This window comes from Panthera leo, chromosome C2, assembly GCF_018350215.1.
Source record: "Panthera leo isolate Ple1 chromosome C2, P.leo_Ple1_pat1.1, whole genome shotgun sequence".
Classification (NCBI taxonomy): Eukaryota; Metazoa; Chordata; class Mammalia; order Carnivora; family Felidae; genus Panthera; species Panthera leo.
Window position 1 is genome coordinate 128,470,576 of NC_056687.1, and position 19,324 is coordinate 128,489,899.

Below are 19,324 nucleotides of genomic sequence, written 5' to 3' on the forward strand. Positions count from 1 at the left end.
AGGAGAGGAAACTCAGCCAAAGAGCTTTCTACACTCTTGTTGTTTCTGATGCAGGCATTTGGAAACAGACTGAGTAGTAAAGTAGGGCTCTTAGCAGCAGAGCAGGAGAGCAGAGGGCAGCCAAATCAGGGGAGGCCTTTATGGTCAAGCTCAAGGCTTCCAGCTTTTGTGGTAGGTGGTAAGGAACTGGCACGGCTACTTGAACAGAGCCAGGCAGGATGAACAGTCTCATGAATGGGAACCCCCTGGAAGAGGTGACTGGGAGACACTAGAGGTGGGGGACAGTGCATCCAGAAGTCAGCTGGCTGGGAGCTGGTGCCACCAAGCCAGGCTGGAGAGGCTGGGGGAGAAGAGGACCCCAGCAACAGTGCGAATGAAGAAAAGGCAGGATTTGGCAGCTGCTGGAGTGCAGGGTTGAAGTCCCACAGACTACAGGGAGGCTGCCGCCAGAAGCCTGAGAGGTGCTAGAGGAGAATGGGCCTGGCGGAGGGGAAGGTGAGGCCGTCTTGACTGTGGAGTGTGTGGCCAGCCTCCAGGTGCATGAGGCTTCGGGCTGCTGCCTGGTCCCAGAGCCTTCCAGGCTGGCGGGTGAGTGAAGGGGAGGGGAGGGCTGGGTGCAAAAGGCCAGCGACAGGACAAGGAGCTTGGCTGGCGGGAGAAGACATGGGCATCTTGCCCTGTGAGGCAGCCTCTTCTTCTGCTCACTGCTGCAGGCCAGGCCTGGGCAAAGTCAGAGGGAGCCCTCGGGGCTCCACCCTTAATGCCTGCCACCAGTTTGCCCTGGGGACACCCGTGTTTGGGGACACTGATGGGCAGGGAGGTGTCACAAAAGGGCTCAGTAACAACTTTCAGGGGTCTAACGGGATGTCAACGAGCTGTTCAGGGGCTGCCGAGGGGCTGAGGTGTGGATGGCAGGGCCCTCCTCACCTCAGCTAGAACCGCCTCATTCATGTGTATGAAATGATGTTATATTTTACTATGGAAAAATGGCTTTTTCAAAGGGACTCCACTGCTGAAGAGAACTTTGGGGACTAAGGTCTTAAGCCAGCATCAGCCATAAGTGCTGTGGAGGCCCCACTTCTCTCCAAGAAGTGAGCCCAGGCCCTGGAAGTGCTGGAGGGGCCAAATCCAGATGCACAGGGCTCGGGCACCACAGGCCTTCCTCCCCATTGTGGGGTGCTTTGCTACCCCTCCTCACCCAGACCTTTTAAAGTCAGCCTCAGGTAGCTTAGCCTTTCTAGTCTGACAGTTACAATCATTTCTTGAAAAAATGATAGAGAAATAAAATGATGGGGAGATAAAAATCTAAGAAGCATAAATGAAAGCTTTGCTTCCGGGTATGGGTTTCAGAATCTTCTAGAACCATGTCTAGCCAGGGGCCGGAGCAACCCCCTAGATCAGGCTAGGCTGCCTCCCCGCGTACCTTCACACCCCCTTTCTGTATATATTATAAACCATCTTACTCTTGGCCACAAAGCAGGAATCTTCTGAGCAATTGTGCCTTCTTGAAAAAGCCTATCATTCATTCATTCATTCATTCATTTATTCAACAAATATTTAATGAGCACTAACTATGTGTCAAACACTGCTCTAGGTATGGAGAGGCAGAAATGAACAGACAGATAAAAACTTCTGCTCATATATCATTCTAATGATAAATATGACATTTGTTTACAGAAATAAATAAAATTTGGTAAATCAGATTACAGTAAGTGCTATGAAGAAAGATAAAGTCATGGAGTGAAGTGGTGGTTTTATTTTAAATAACTTTTTATATAAATTCTATTTAAATTATGAAAATATTTAAATAGAACTTAAATTATAAAATGTATTTAGAGGCACTTGGGTAGCTTAGTCGGTTGAGCGTCTGACTCTTGATTTTGGCTCACGTCATGATCTCAGGGTTGTGGGACTAAGCCCCGCATCAGGCTCTGAACTGAGCATGAAGCCTGCTTAGGATTCTCTCTCTCTCCATCTGTCCCTTCCCTACTTGTGTGCATGCACGTACACACGCTCTCTCTAAAATAAATTTAAAAGATATGTATTTAAATATAACTTATAAAAATATTTAAATACAATTTAAATTATAAAATATATTTAAAATAACTTAAATTATAAGTTATACTTAATTATCATAAATATGAGTTATATTTAATTCATTTTTTATTGAGATATAATTGACATTTAACGTAATATTAGTTTCAGGTATACAGCCTAACAATTCGACCTTTGCGTATATTGCAAAATGATTTCCGCAATAAGTCTAGTTAACATCCAGCACCTCACACAGTTACAGCTTGTTTTTCTTCTGATGAGAACAGTTAAGATCCACGGTCTTAGCCACTTTCAAATAAACAATACAGTGTTATTAACTAGAGTCGCCATGGAGGGCATTACATCCCAGTACTTACTTATTTTATAACTAGAAGTTTGTACCTTTTGAGCACCTTCACCCCTTTCACCCAGCGCCACTCCCTTATTTTTCAGAGAAGACCTTAATGAGACATTTCCATCTGAGCAGAGGTCTAAAGTAGGTTAGATGACAAGGGAGCCCTGTGGACACGTAAGAGAAGGGGCAACAAGTACAAAGGCCCGACGAGGGCATGTGTTAGAACAGCTAGAGGCAGAGCAGCTGGGGCGAGGGAGGAAGGGGGATGGAGGAGAGCACATCAGAGCCTTAACACAGAGGGAGGCAGGCCCCATAGGGCTCGGGAGGCTCTGGGACAGACTTTGCCTTTTACTGTTATGAGTTTGAGCAAAGGAAGCATGGTCTGACATGTCAACAGGATCACTCTGTCTGCCAGGTGGAAAATAGGCTGCAGGAAGGCAAGAGTGGCCCCCCTGGGGCCCAGTTAGGAGGCTGCTGCAATAGTTCAGGCAGGATGTGGCAGTGGCTTAGACCAGGAGGTAGTGAGGGAGGTGGAGAGAAGCACTCAGCTTTCAGGTGGCTATTGAAGGTCCAGCCAGGGGGACGTGCTGATGGTTGCATATGGGTGTGAAAAATCAGTCAGGGATGATGCTCAGGTGTCTTGCTTGGGGCATTGGCGGGATGCAGATGCCATTGACTGAGACATGAGGTTTGGGTGTGCTAAGCCTATGAGAATTAGAAGCACACACAGAACATGTAAAGCCATGGGACCGGGTAAGGTCACCAAGACAAGAGCAGAGTCGAGAGTTCAGGAGAGCAAGGAGGAACCAGCTAAGGAAATGGAGAAGGAGCCCCCAGGAGAAGAAAACTAGAAGGTGGGTGTCCTGGAAACTCAGTGAAAGAAGTGTTTCAGGGAGAAAGAAATGGTCACTGGAATCACATGGTGCTGAGAGGTCATGTAAGAAGAAAACTGAGAATTGGCCAGTTGGTGGTTTGGCAAGAGCCATGTAGCAAGACTCTGACCCCTATTTCCTGAGACAGGGGTGCATGCTTTTCCAGCCAGAAGACTGTGGTGTGGATAGGGCAGGGCTGTGAGTGCTGACATTTAAGGCTCCTCCAGTCCAGGTGAGCTTACATTCTGGGGCAGAGGACATCTCTTTGGATAGAGTTGTAGTCAGAAGATCTGCTAGCACCCCTTTTATCATTTGAGACCCTGCTCCCCAGGCTGAGCCTTCAGTTCCCTTCCCTGGCTCAGGGTGGGGCTCAGAGACCACACCTTCCAGGGAGCACCAAGAATGTGGAGTTACTGATGTTTGCAGCCTGGAAAGAACTCAGGGGGTGGTTTGGTCCTCCTCCCTCACTAGCAGGAGTGGAAGTAGGCCCAAGGAGGGCCAGGGGCAGGTCAGTAGCAGACGTGCTGGGACAGGAACCCACTGCTCCAAGAGACAGGAGACCAGTCTACCTAAGACTGGGTGCTTTAAATTCAGTAGTCCCTGCTCAAGCCACCTCCTAACCCCATAACATGGGCAAGTTATCTGATATTCTGAGCCCCACTTTTGTCATAAAGAGAGAGTTGTTCCAGGATGAAGTGAGATAGCACACGTTGCTTGGTGATTTTCTGACTACCGAGCCAGAGTCTTTAGGGCATTTAGAGAACATGTGCTTTGATAGGAGCCAGCCAGAACTGGAGGCTCCCTTGGACTTTGCCGCCAAAAGATTTGGTTCTAAGATGGTTGAAATTTAGGCTGTGAGCTTTACATGGTCTCTAGATACTTCCCTTGGTCTGGTCCAGAAGGCTGAGGCTGGTAAGGGTTTCTGCCAATAGGGGAGAGCTGAAAGAGCGCATGCTGGACCCTCTGTGAGGGTCTCTGGGCGAGGCTGACCCTGGGCGGCCTCTCACCTCTCTGCTTTTCCTGGACCAGGTACAGTCAGGTCTTCCCTGTGGGTGGGTAAGGACAGAGTCTCAGGTCTCACTCAGCCCCTCTGCTCTCTCTACAGATCAGCAACGCCATCCTCATCATCTTCGTCAGCTACTTTGGCAGCCGGGTGCACCGTCCACGGCTGATTGGCATTGGGGGTCTCCTCCTAGCTTCGGGTGCCTTTGTCCTCACTCTCCCACACTTCCTCTCAGAGCCCTACCAGTACACCTTGACCAGTGTTGGTAAGTGGCCTCCAAGAGTATAAGGAAGGAGTGGGCATCTCACCAAAGTTGGTTGGGATGCCACTGGGGCAGTGGATACCATTCTGGGCCATGCTGTCCCCTCCCACCAGAAAGCATCCTTGGATTTCATTGTTTTGTTTCTCCCCAAAGCACATCTGAAAGTGAGAACATATGGAATCATGAAGAACTTTGGAGCAGCCCTGGCTTGCTGAGGTCAGAGCGTGAAGCTGGTGGCTCACCTCCCCCTGTGATTCTCTGTAATTCCCTGTGCTTTGTGCCAGGAATGACCCAGCGCACACAAGTGGGGACGCTTGTGAGCAGTGCCTGTGATGGGCTTGTGGAGGGTCAAAGCATTGACCATGATGAGATCTGTGGATTTTCTGCATGTTTGATCATGTGTTTAAAACTTCCCAACATTTTACATTCATCCATCACTCTTGAGGTCACAACACACTTACACTGTGATCTCATTGGAGTCCCCTTGACACCTGTGAAGGGGAGAGAAGAGGTCTAAGATGAGAAGTTGGCACTCAAAGCTGTCCAGTAACTTTCCCAAGGGTACCAGTCAGTTAGGGAGAGACAGACCCGGGTCTCCCGATTCTTGGATAAGTGGCCTTTCTGTGACAAGGAGTCCCTGGTTCTTAGTGATGTGCCCTGTAGTATAAGGAGAGATGTAGGAGGATTTTACACAAGTAATGAACGAGGAATTAAATAACACCTGATTTCCCAGTAAGAGTTCCCTTTTCTTAAAAAGTTATTTTATTTTTGGGGAGCCTGGGTGGCTCAGTCAGTTAAGCATCCGACCTCGGCTCAGGTCATGATCTCACAGTTCGTGGGTTTGAGCCCCGCGTCGGGCTTTGTGCTGACAGCTCAGAGCCTGGAGCCTGCTTCAGATTCTATGTCTCCCTCTCTCTCTGTCCCTCCCCTGCTCACACTCTATCTCTCTCTCTCAAAAATAAACATAAAAAAAAATTAAAGTGTACAATCCATCAGTTCTGGCATGTTATTTTAAAATTGTGATAAAGTATATATAAAACATAAAATACGCCATCTTAACTGATAGAAGTGTACAATTCAGTGGCATTCATTACATTCACGGTATTGTGCAACTATCACCACTATTTCCAAAACTTTTTCGTCAACCCTAAGCAGACACTCCATACTGATTAAGCAGTAACTCCGCATTCTTCTCTCCCTGCAGCCCCTGGTTACCTCTAACCTGCTTTCTGTCTCTATGAATTGGCCCAATCTAGATATTTCATATCAGTGGAATCATACAATATGTGTCCTTTTGTACGTGGCTTATTTCAATTTGCATCATGTTTTCAAAATTTATCCACATTGAACTTGTATCAAGAACTTAATTTGTTTGTGGCTGAATAGTATGCCCTTGTATGGATGCAACACATTTTATATATCCACTCACCTGTTGATGGACACTTGGGTTGCCAGATACCCCTTTTCAAAAAAGAAAGAAGACATTAACACCCTCTTGACTCCTCACTTCTTCCCCAGAGGTGGCCACTCTCCTGTAGTTGGTGTGCTTAAGCCTGTTGTTTATTTGTATACTTTTCTTCCTTCTACTGTTATGTCCTATTTCTTTAGTCTTATTTTTTTTTCTTCTACTCATTTGGAAGGTATACATTATTAGTTATCCTTGTGTTGAAACATTAAAAAAATTATTAGAGAGTAAAATTGCCTTTGTGTTAGGGGTGACACACAGTTCTATAAATGTGAATACATTTATAGATTGTGTAACCACCACAGTCAGAATACAGAGCAGTCCCATCACTCCAACACCCCCATCATGCTATTCCTTTATGGTCATGCTCTCCCCAACCACTGCAACCATTAGCCCAGTTCCATCACTATAATTTGTGGCTTTTGGGAATATCACAGAAATGGAAATATATAGCATATAACATCTTGAAACTAGATTTGTTTCTGCACCATAGACATTTGAAATTCACTTACATTGTTGCACATATCAGCAGTTCATTCCTTTTTTATGGCTTAATAGTATTCCATTGTATGGCTCTACCACAGTTTATCCATTTACCCGTTGAAAGACATTTGAATTGTTTCCGGTTTGCACCAATATAAATAGAGCTGCTGTAAATATTTACATATAGTTTTTTTTGGTAAATATAAGTTTATGATGTCGAACATCTTTTCATGTGCTTGTCAGGCATGTATTCTTTTGGGGGAGGTGTCTGTTCAAGCTTTCTGCCCATTTTGTAATTGAATTATTTGTTTTCTTATGGTTGAATTTGAGAGTTCTTTATAAATTCTGAATACAGATTCTTTACTGGACATCAGATTTGCAAATATTTTCTCCCAGTCCTCAGCTTTTCCTTTATATTCTTTTAACAGTGTCATTTGCAAAGCAAAAGTTTTTCATTTTGATGAAATACAATTTATCATTCTTTCCCTTTAATGGATCTTGCTTTTGGTGCACATTTAAGAACTCTTTGCCTAATCCCAGATCAGAAAGATTTTCTCGTGTGTGTGTGTGTGTGTGTGTGTGTGTGTGTGTTTCTGTGTTTCCTTAAATTGTATAGCTTTATATTTAGATCTATGATCCACTTGAGTTAGTTTTTTTATAAGATCCTTTCCTTCTTTTTGCATATGGATGTTAAGTTGTTTTAGTATCATTTGTCAAAAAAGACTGTCTTTTCTCCACTAAATATTTTTTGCACCATTATCCAAAATCAATGGGAGGGCCTGGGTGGCTCAGTCAGTTAAGCACCCTACTCTTGATCTCAGCTCAAATCTTGATCTTGGGTTGTGAGTTCAAGCCCCGTGTTGGGCTCTGGGCTGGGCATGAAGCCTACATTAAAAAAAAATCAATTGGTCATATTTGTGGGGGCCTTTTTCTAGACTTTCTATTCTTTTCCATTAGTTTTTGTGTCTGCTCTCTCCCACTATCACACTGTCATGATTATTGCAGTTTTATAGTTTTTTTGTATTGGTTAACATTTTATTCATTTATTATTTAAATTTTAATTAGTTAATATACAGTGCAATATTGGTTTCAGAAGTAGAATTAAGTGATTCATCACCTACATACAACCCCCAGTGCTCATCACAAGTGCCCTCCTTAATGCCCATCACCCATCTAGCCCATCTCCCACCCACCTCCTTCCAACAACCCTCAGTTTGTTCTCTATCATTAAGAGTCTCTTGTGGTCTGTTTCTCTTTCTTTCTTTTTCCTCCCGTTCCCATATGTTCATCTGCTTTGTCTCTTAAATTCCACATATGAGTGAAATCATATGATATTGATCTTTCTCTGATTGACTTATTTTGCTTAGCATAATACATTCTAGTTCCATCCAATTCATTGCAAATGGAATACACACACACACACACACACACACACACCACATCTTCTCTATTCATTCATCACTTGATGGACATTTCAGCTTTCTCCATACTTTGGCTATTGTTGATAATGCTGCTATAAACATTGGGTGCATGTACCCCTTTGAATCTTTATTTTTGTATCTTTGAGTAAATACCTAGTAGTGCAATTGCTGGATCATAGGGTAGTTCTATTTTTAGTTGGTTTCTTTTTTTTTTAATTTTTAAAAATGTTTATTTATTTTGAGAGAGAGAGAGCATACATGTGAGCAGGAGAGGGGGAGAGGGAGAGAAAGAATCCCAAGCAGGCTCTGCACTGCCAGCACAGAGCCTGATATAGGGCTAGAACTCATGAACTGTGAGATCATGACCTGAGCTGAAATCAAGAGTCAGACCCTTAACCACTTGAGCCAGTTAGGTGCCCCTATTTTTAGTTTATTGAGAAACCTCCATACTGTTCTCTAGAATGGCTACACCAGTTTGCATTCCCACCAGTAGTGTAAGAGGCATCCCCTTTCTCTACATCCTCACCCCCACCTGTTGCTTCTTGTGCTATTAATTTTAGCCATTCTGAGAGGTGTGAAGTAGTTATCATGGTTTTGATTTGTATTTCCCTCCTGATGAGTGATATTGAGCATCTTTTCATGTGTTTCTTAGTCATCTGGATGTCTTCTTTGGAAAAGTGTCTATTCAGGTCTTCTGCCCATTTCTTTACTGGGTTGTTTTTTGTTTTTTGTTTTGTTTGTTTTCTTTTTTCTTTTTTTTTTTTTTTTGGCTTTTTTTGGATGTTGAGTTTGATAAGTTCTTTATAGATTTTGGATACTAACCTTTTATCAGATATGTCATTTGCAAATATCTTCTTCCATTCTGTCAGTTGCCTTTGAGTTTTGTTGATTGTTTCCTTCACTGTGCAGAGAATTTTTATCTTGATGAAGTCCCAGTAGTTCATGTTTTCTTTTGTTTTCCTTGCCTCTGGTGACATGTCTAGTAAGAAGTTGCTGTGGCCGAGGTCAAAGAGATTGCTGCCTGAGTTCTCCTTTGGATTTTGATATAGCATTACTCTTACATGCTGGAAACATAACAAGCTTTTAAAACACACAAACAACAGAAACTTAGCCAAAATAACAAGATGGGGACTTCTTCCCAAAACATAGAAGACACCAGAGAAACCCTTGCTGCAGAGATCAAAGACCTAAAAACTAGTCAGGCTGAAATATAGAATGCTATAACTGAGATGCAATACAGACTGAATACAATGACAATGAGGATTGAAGAAGCAGAGGAGAGAATAGATGATATAGAAGATAAAATTATGCAAAATCATGAAGCTGAAAAAAAGAGGATAAGAAAATTATTAGATCATGAGAGACTTAGAGAACTTAGTGATTCTATGAAACAAAACACTATCCGTATCATAGGAGTCCCAGAAGAAGAGTGGGGAAAGGGGGCACAAGGTTTATTTGAACAAGTTATAGCTGAGAACTTCCCTAATCTGGGAAAGGAAACAGGCATTCAAGTCCAAGAGGCACAGAGAACTCCCCTCAAAATCAACAAAAACAGGTTAACACCATGACATATCATAGTGAAACTTGCAAAATACAAAGATAAAGAGAGAATTTTGAAAACAGCGGGGGACAAAATGTCCTTAACCTACAAGGGGAGACACATAAGATTAGCAGATCTGTCCACTGAAATTTGGAAGGCCAGAAAGGAGGGGCAGGAAATATTCAATGTGCTGAATGGGAAAAATATGCAGCCAAGAATTCTTTATCCAACAAGGCTGTTCATACAGAATAAAAGAAGAGACAAAGAGTTTCCCAGACAAACAGAAACTAAAGGAGTTCGTGACCACTAAACCAGCACTGCAAGAAAGTTTAGTGGGGATTCTCTGAGTGGAGGGGGCGGGGATTCTCTGAGTGGAAGGGAAGACAACCAAAGCAACAATGATTACAAAGGATCAGAGAACATCACCAGAAACACCAAATCTACAGGTAACACAATGGCACTAAATTCATATCTTTTACTAATCACTCTCAATGTAAATGGATTAAATACTCCAATCAAAAGACATAAGGTATCAGAACATATAAAAAACCAAGATCTATCAATATGCTGCCTACAAGAGAATCATTTTAGACCTAAAGCCACCTGCAGATTGAAAGTGAGGGGATGAAGAACCATCTATCATGCTCATGGACGTCAAAAGAAAGCTGGAGTAGCCATACTTAGACAAACTAGACTTCAAAACAAAGACTGTAACAAGAGATGAAGAAGAGCATTATATCATAATTAAGAGGCAGTTTTATAGTTTTGAGACTTAAAATTGGGTACTGTGATTCCTCCAATTTTATTTTTCTTGAAATTATTTTATCAATTCTTATTTCTTCCCATATAAATTTTATAATCAGTTTGTGTATATCTAAAAAAAATCCTTCTGGAATTTTTATTCAAATTGTATTAAATTCATAGATCAATTTGGGGATAATGGACATGTTTACTCAGTTGGCAAGTCCATGAACACAGTATGCCTCACCCTTACCCTCACATTTTCACACTGACCTATGATTTAACAAACTCTAAAGATGACAAATGTCTCTATTTTCCAACAGAACAAAGTAAGGTTGCTAGGATGTTTTACTACTTGGTCTCCTCTTCCATCTTCCATGTTTTTGTTGACCAGTACTTTAGTTCTGCCTGTCTTTAACCTCCCCCAGTGCTCATTATAATTGTTGTTACTTATAAAGTCAGCACTTATGCACATTTACCCACACGTTTACCAGTTTCTTTGCTCACAATTGCTTCTTGCATTTCACCTACCCCCTGTTGATTTAATTTCCTTTTTCCTGAAATATATTCTTTAGCATTACTTTCAGGTGGACCCATGGATGAGAAAATATCTAAATCTATGTCAGAAAAATGACAATTTTACCCTTGTTCTTACATTGTAGTTTAGTTAGTTTAGTTTAGCTGCAAGCAGGATTTTAAATTCACAGTTATTTCTTCTCAGTGCTTTGAAAGTACCTCAAAGCCTCTGTCTTCAGGCTTCTCTCATTGGGGCTTTTCCATCAGTCAAATTGTCATCCCTTTGTAGGAATTCCATTTTTTCTCTCTAGTTGTCTTTAAGATTTTTCTCTCTATTTTTGTGGTATTGCATGTGTACCATACAGTGTCTAAACATAAGTTAATTTTTCATGTCTATTTTGAAGTTCAATGTGCTGTTTCTTTTGAAGACTAAAGTTTTTCTTTGATTCTGAGAAATTTTCAGTCAAGAATGTTCCTGATATTGCATATTGCACGGCCCTATTTCTCCTTTCTTTCCTCTAAAGATCCATAAATATATATATTTTTATTCCCGTTCTCCTTGTCTCTCATCTTTCATAGTTTCAAGTGCCTTATTCATCTAAGCTGCTTCCTTTGTGATTTCCTCAGATATGTCTTCCTGTTCACTTAGTCTCCCTCCAACTCTCTTCATCTGATGTCCAACTCCTAGTATACATTGTATATCTTAATGGCTCTATATATTTTGCTAACTTCCAAAAGTTATTATGATAGTTTTTCAAATCTATCTGCTCGATCTTCATGATTTTTGATATTTACTTATGATTTATATTTTTATTTAGGTCTCTTGAGTTATTTTAAACATTTTAATTTTATAGTCTTTTTCAGAACATTAGCTGAAGTTTTGGGAATGCTAATCCTCCCATTTTTGTGTTTGCTTGTTCTTGTTCACAGTGGCTTATTTCCTGTGTGTTCTGTCATGTTTGGCTGTGGGGTCATTTGCAGTGGTATTTTTTTCTTCTGCAGAAATTTGTGTGTTCTTGGTTGGGAAATAGCCTTACAAAGTGGTTTTGCATTTGTATTCACTTGGCACACCAGGAACAACCCTGCTTTGGTGCTAATTTTATGATAATGTATTGGCTTGGGATAAACTTGCACTTCTTTTCAGGGATGTAAGAAGGGACAGTGGTTTTGTGATGAACAGCAGTGAGAGGCCAATCCACAAATGCTCATCCTTGGCCCGCTGTATTGGAATTGAAGATGTCTGAGGATAAATGAGCCATCAGAAAACAGGCCAAGGGACAACTGATTTCTGTTTGCTTAAATACCAGGCTTTTTTTGTTGTTGTTATATGTGGAGGTCAGATTCGAGAGGTGAATCACTTAGAATGATAGAAGGGATTCCTTTATAGGTTGTGAGACCTATGGTAGAGAGAGACAGGTGGCTGGATTGGAAAAAGAATGGAACAGGAATAATAGCATCTAGTGATGAGATGTCTGTTGGGTTCTGATCATGGGAATATTTTAGATTTCTACATAAATCACCAGTGAACTAATCTTTTATCAGGAACACATTGTGGCCTTGTGTCTATTTGGACTGTGTAGGGAGTGAATCCTTCAGGTAGGTCCAGGAGGAAGACAGAACCAAATCTAGGGGTTCTACCATGCTCTTTCTCCTCCTCAGTCTAGACAAGGGGTTTGAGGCCAGCTCTGAAGGAGAGTTAGGTGTTCCTGGCCACCCTCCCAAGGAGCTGTGTGCCAAGCCCACTCCAGACCCAGTGTCCCTGCCCTTCCCCACCAGCATGAGGACTGGGTTGATGAAATCAGCAAGGGAGCCTGGGGCGCAGGGGCCAGACTGATGGGAGGGCTTCCTGCCAGGCACCACACACCATGGGTTGGTGGGTTGGCTGCCTGCAGCCTGGGCCACATACCAGTGGCATTTCCTTCGCACAGAGAAGCCACCACAGAGGGTGGTTAGAGACAGGCGGGCCTCTGAAAGCAGTCACTCTGCTCCTTGTTAAGGATGGTCCATTGGCTGGGGTTCAGCCCACCAAGATCTTCCCTGCTCAGAGTTCACTCTGGCATTCCCTCCTTGACCTCAGTGCTCTTAGCCAAACTCCAGTGAGAGGGGACTGAAGGGCATGGGGACAGGGACCACAGCTTGCCTCTTAGCCTGTGGGGAGGAATCGCAGGCCAGTAGAGGAAACTTTTTCTTTGTCGTTGCTCATTTTGTGTGTGTAAATTCTATCTGCGATGGTGAGGCCAGCAGTCTCCCTTACTCTGGCTGGGTTCAGAGCAGCAGCTGGAAGTGCTTGGGCAGAGCCACCTTCAGGGCATCTTCCCAGTGCCAGGAGGTGGGATGAGGAGGACTTTGGCTCAGGAGCCACATCCATCGGATCTATCAGGGGCTGTGTGCTGGGCTCCAGTGCAGCATGGGCTGGCACTGTGCTAAAATGTGCAAATGAAAATATTCAGAAAGTCTTACTTCATGGGAAAAGTTTGAAATGCGACTCCTATTTCAAATGCATTCCTATGGGAACTTTAGTTTTGAATTATGCAAGGCGATCAGGAACAAATGAATTTTATTAAATGCACCACCCTGAGTGGTGTTCTGGAGTCAGGCAGTCCTCGGGATTTGACACTCCCTCACAGTGCGGCCCAGGCAACCTCCTCCACAGCTCTGAGGCTCAGTTCCTCCCTACATGAAATGGACCCTCGCTCACAGGGCTTCAAGGGCTGGGAAGATGCATGCTCAGAATTTGGTGGGGACAAGATATGTATTATGCTGGTTAAACTAGGGTCCCAAATGAGGGGAGGCCCTGCTTCCTGTGGTGAGCAGAGTCTCACAGCTCATGACTGATGGGCCTGTTGTCCTGGGGGCTTCGAAGGCAGCTTCCCCCCGGTCCTCACTGTAGGTCTTCTGCTCTGGCTCAGAGCAGGGCTTGTCCCTCAACCTAGTCCCTGCTGCATCCTCCATATGTGAGTCAGTAGGATTCCTCTTAGTTGAAGCTTAGGCTGCTTTTCTGCTCTCTTCCCAGACCCTCAGTTAGAGCAGCCTGGTATTATGGAGAGAGCACGGACTTCAACATTTAAATGGCTAAGCCATCTACTTGCCAAGCTCCTACTTTAACTTTCTGAACCTCGGTTTCCTTATCCGTAAAATAGAACCCATAATACCTTCACTTTCAGGGTGTCCTGGGGGCAAAATCAACACAAGATAGTATAGGTAAAGTGCCTGGCCTGTGTTAGCTGTCCAGCACATTTTTCTTGGCCTGCCCTTGTTGTGACATTTGAAATTTGTTACTCATGAGTAATGACCCCCAGACCTATTATGTCCTGATTGCTGATTTCGTCTCCTTGGAGCAAAGCTACTCCAGAAATGAACATGGGAAATGAAGAGTAACTATGTATTTTAGGAAAAAAAAAAAAAAGAGGGGCTGAACATTGTGGAAATCATGGAGACCTTTAACAACTAATTGCTAATTTTAAAAAGGCCAGGCAGACATTTATGAATGTTTAGATTTTCTAAATGTCAGAGGGGTCCGGAAATGTGCCCTGGCGCCTTTAGAGAAAAGACTAGCTACCCAGCCAAACCTCCAAGACCACTTCTGGAAGGCGCAGCAACGTTTCGGTAGATGGGAAACAGGCCAATGTGACACCAATTCTCTCAGGAGATAAGAGAGGAGTCTTCGGAAACCAGAGTCTGGCAGGACGAGGTGTAACCTCTGAAGGCTCCTGGGCCAAGTCCAGAGGGAAGTGGGCCCCTACACAGACAATGGATGCACACAGGCAAGGAGTTTCCTGTAAGATAAGAGGTGGGGGTTGGATTGTATTTTTGGAGCAGTCAAGAAAAGAAAGGGAAGAGTCATTTTCTAGTCCTTTATTCATAAATGTGCCAGCCCCTCACCCAGGCTCATTCATCCCTGAGAAGGAGGATGGGAAGGAGGTGTAAGGAGGGGAAGCCTCTGGGCCCTGAGTGACTGTGCCCCTTGCTCAGTGGATGATAAGCAAGGCTTAGAATGAGCTCCCCAACCCCCAGAGCAGAATGCACTCCACTGAATGGTGGGAGCCATGCAGCGCCCTTCCGCTGGGAGAGCTGCTCATGGCAGACCAGCTTAGGGGTGTTCAGTGGGGGAACACCCAGCTGTGGTGTGAGATGGGTATGCTCAGAAGCTGTGCGGGGTAGACGGGAAGTATGAGTGTGTTTGTGGGGTAATTGTGTATAGGTGTGGAGGGGAGGGAGGTGTTTTATGTGTAGGGAGTTGAGGTGTACTGGTGTGGAGGGGAGGTGGATGTATTTGAAGATGGGAAAGGTGGGGGTGGAGCCATATGCAAGGGAAGAAAGGTGGGGGAGGTGTTTGGAGGGTGTAGGGGAACAGTGTGGATATGTGGGGGGTGGAGATGGGGATATACGTGAGAGGGAAAAGTGAGTGTGGCAGGGGTTGGAGGGGGTGTGGAGGTGGGGGGCATATGGAGGGAGGTGTAAGTGTGTGTGTGTGTGTGTGTGTGTGTGTGTGTGTGTGTGTGTGTTGGGGGGCATGAGTGTGTGGGCAGTTGGCGCAGTTGGATCTATTTAACCTGAAAAGAAAGAGAAAACAACAAGAGGGGAGAAATCACAAGACACATGGGGGTTATTAAATCAACTGAGGAAAAAACAGCCCCAAACGGATGAGCCCAACAAAAACTAATGAGATTTGATGTGGAACATTCTTTACTGCGGAGTGCAGGAAAGAATAGAAACCACTGTGGAGAAGTGATAGAGAATGCTAAGCTGCAGTGTTGGACATTAGGGGAAGGAGCCAATGGGTCATCTCCATGGCAATAGCACCATGGTCTCTCTAAAGGCCCAAGCAGTTGATATGAGAGTAGTCGACTCTGTCAGGCTTTCTTCCCATCTGTTTTGTGGGCAAGCTACAATTCCCGCCCCCAACCTTGGCCAGACTGGAAATGAGACCCCCTATTCTCCTGGGTCTCCGGCTGAGGTCTGAGTAGGGACCTGAGCTTGGCTCCCCCTCCCTGTCAGGCCCTCAGGGCTTGTTTAGTCATTTCCCCCATTCAGGAATGAGGCTGGGGTGGCAGCCGTGCTTGGGGCCGGGTGAGCTGTATCCTGCAAGTTGTATCCTGCATCCTGCTCCAGGGGAGAGTCACTTCTGCAGGATCCCTTAGGTGCGGTGGGGGGCTTGGAGGGTCTCCTTGGGAGAGTCAGCACATGGAGTAGAAAAGAAAGGCTGGTTACAATTCTACTGGCTTTGGGCACCCCAGGAAAACTGTTAGGGAGTGAGAGGTAGCCCCACAGAAAGAGTGCAGGCCCCTGTCCTGCTGGAGTATATGGTTTGAAGAAACCATTGATCTCTCCTGCAGGAGGCCTGGGGCTCCCTGAGGATCCCTGGGGGACACAGGGAGGAACTTTCTGCTCTTCTTGCCACACCTGGTAGAGCAGAACTTCTGGCGGTACCCAGACACCTCCTGTGGCCCAAAGGCTTGAAATGGGAATCACCAGGCACATTTGGGCAGTGTGCTACCCACTAGGAGGCAGGAAACCAGCAAGAGCAGTTTCTTTCTCTCAGGGACAAGAGGAATTTTCAGGGTTCAGAGCTCAGATTGGCCACCATCAGAAACGATGTGAGGCTCAGATCTAACAGGGGAGAACAGCAAAGAGAAGTCAGGACCAACATGATGGTGTTAGGAGGTGGCGCCTTTGGGAGGTGATTAGGTCACAAGGGTCGTGCCCTCATGAATGGGATCAGAGTGCTTATAAGACATCAGAGAACTCCCTCACTCTCTTTCTGCCTTGCGAGGACATAGAAGTCAGCAGTCTGCCACCCAGAAGAAGCTCCTGTTAGAACAAATCTGTGCTGGCTCCCTGATCGCAGACTGCCAGCTTCCAGAACTGTAATAAATGTCTGTTATTTACAAGCCACCCAGTCTATGGCACTTTGGTATAACAGCCCAAACTGACTCTATTAGATTTGTTCTCTTTGGTTGCAGCCCCACTTTATACCCTCAGACCTAATTTTGAGCTTTCAGGCTTTGGACTATCTTGTTAACCATTCTTCCCAGCTTTGTGTCATTCACAATTTGTCAGCTGTTCCTGCTTTCACCCCAGGCCATGACAACAGTGTTGAGTTGTGGGCAGTTAGGGCCACCATCTTCTGGGTCACACTGGCCCATTGATGCCTGCCCTGGGCATGCTTCGGGCCAGTTCTCCCCAGAGGACTCTCCAGCCACGTGTCCGCATCTTGTCTACCAGGATATTATGACAGGCTTTGTCAAAAGGCTTCCTCTAGTCAAGTAACACCATGTTACAACTTCCTGCTGGTCTGGGAGCCCCACTAACAAAGGAAATGAGGTTGGTTTGGCATGGCTGACTCTTGATGAACTCATGTTGGCTCAGCTAATCACTTTTTTTTTTCCAAAGAGCTCCTCATCAGCCTACTGAATAAATCTGTGAATAATAAGTTCTGCTTCATTCCCAGTTGGAGGGTGCATAGTAAGTGCACATCTCTTCCAGAATTAAAATTAAATGACTTTGAGCCACCATCCTGCTCATTGAGGTATGTTTTCCTTCCCTCCTATCCACTAAGAAACAGTTTTGATGACAAGCCAAGCCAGGTGATGCCTCCTTCCTTGGCCTGGTGGCAATTCCTCAGGGTGCAGGGGCAAAGGTATAGGTGGGGTAAGCCCCTTGCCTGCAGTATAATGTGCAGTGGACCTGCCCTTTCAATGCAGCTCATTGGTCGCATGGCCTCCTCAGTACAAGTAGGCATTTTCCCCAGGGCCCCTTTAGTGCCAGGGTGGCTGTGTGGGAAGGGGTGCCCAGCCTCAGCCTCAGAACTAGTTTTGGAAACTCAGTCTGAGAGCAGAACACAAGAATATTCTCCTTTTCCTCCCTCAAGCTCTCTTTTCCTTCACAGAGAGGAAACCTTCCAAGCAGCTCCTTTATTACAGTCTATCCACTGCCAGTGATCAGCACTGATCTTACTTGTCTCTGGTTTCTAGACCCAGTCCCCAAGTTCTTAGAAACTTGGGCATTATTGCCTGTCCCCAGAGTTCTGCCATCTCCCTTTTCCCTTTAAATTTCTTATAGCTTCTGACCCCTTTGGATGAAAATTGATTTTATGTGATCCCTATGTCCCAGGTTATGATATATACTCATTATTTTTAATCCTAATATAACATTACAAGGTAGGTATTATTATTATATCTATTTTGAAGATGAAGACGTTGAGGTTCTGAGAGGTCCCCCAACCAGTGAGCAGTGGAACCAAGATTTGAACTTAGTTTATCTGGCTCCAAAATGTGAATTCCTTCCATTGCCCCATGATGTGACTCAGGCTGTCAACCCTAACTCTTTTGTTTTCTGCTGGTGCAGAAGAATATGTTCTCCTAGTTTCCCAAAATGAAAGTCAATCTAATGGGAATAGACCACATATTACTACAGGGGTATTTACAGATTAATAAGGCTTTGAGAACTCCACTGAGAATCTAATCACTTCTGACGTGTGAACAACCCACTTTGCAAACCGCTTTGAGATCTCGAATCATGGACCAGGTTTGGGACAGTCTGTTCCAGGCCTGATGGTGGGTGTTGCCAGAGTTTCGGGAAGAACTTGAGTAGCTGAATTTAGGAGGATGGGGAAATAGGTCCTTCAGAGTGGAACATTCTGAATGAGGTTCCAGGAGTTTGCTGATAGTCTGAGGGCTTGCACCTTGGCCATGTTTCCAGAAAACTCTCTGGAAGCACCTTCCTACCTTTCCCTATTATTCTCTTATGGATTGCATCTGAGACTTGGGTCTTGCTAACCTCCTCCTCACTTGACTCTACTCACCCAAAGCCACGCCATCTTCTGAGCAGGGAGGTAATGTGTGGCTTTCAAGGAAATGACTTGAAGGAGGACTCACTGCTGCTGTTCTGTTTGCTGTTTCCCAGAAGAACTCTCTCTTTCCTCTACCAGAATGATGAAATGATCAAAGGAAAGCCCCATTTGCCATGGCCTTCCTGTGTTGCTTGACCCTTCTAGGCTTCTCTCTTGGACCCAGTTTCAGATCTTTATGTGCTTGGGAGCCTGACCTCAGGCTGGCCACACCTGGAACGTGTGTGCTTGAACAATGGAGTGGCTAGACCTAGGTCTGCCCAGATTTGCCCTGTCTTTATGGGTTCCATTCTGGGGAAGTGGACCTTCTTCCCACAGTCCCCTATCTTTCCAAACCCACTGAGAGGTCTAGAAATTAGAACTGAAACTCTGCATTTATATTGTGAAATGAGTCAGAGGGTTGACTCACGTGCAGCTGGGGTTGTGCTGGGGTAGCTGGAGGAGGGGAGAGGTCCCAGCCTGTTTCTAGTTAGCATTTCACAGCCCTGTGAAAACTGGCACAGCCAGACTTCTGGTGTCTTGTGGGAAAAGAATGTGTTCTGATGAACTTGAGCCTTCCAGAAGTCTGCCTCAGGGAAGATGAGAAACAGACTGACATCCCTCTAATGAAGACTCCCCTCCCTCCCTTTCCCAGGGCCCTCCAAGATGGAGGAAAGTGACCTTGGGTGGGCAGGCAGCCTCTGGAGTCTGCGGTGACTGGAAGAGGCAGGCATTTTTCTGACCTTACCACCGGATTTGACACGGTGGGAAGATTGGAGCTAGCAACACTGGAAGAGGAGGGTG

General features: G+C 44.8%; 1 protein-coding gene across 1 annotated transcript in view; it reads left to right on the forward strand.

Moving 5' to 3' along the window:
* SLCO2A1 (solute carrier organic anion transporter family member 2A1) overlaps positions 1–19,324 on the forward strand; it is an 82,535-nt gene that overhangs the window by 37,532 nt on the left and 25,679 nt on the right. The window contains exon 3 of the mRNA XM_042903056.1: positions 4,367–4,529. Coding sequence (XP_042758990.1) covers positions 4,367–4,529 — 163 coding nt within the window. The remainder of the gene's footprint in view (positions 1–4,366; positions 4,530–19,324) is intronic.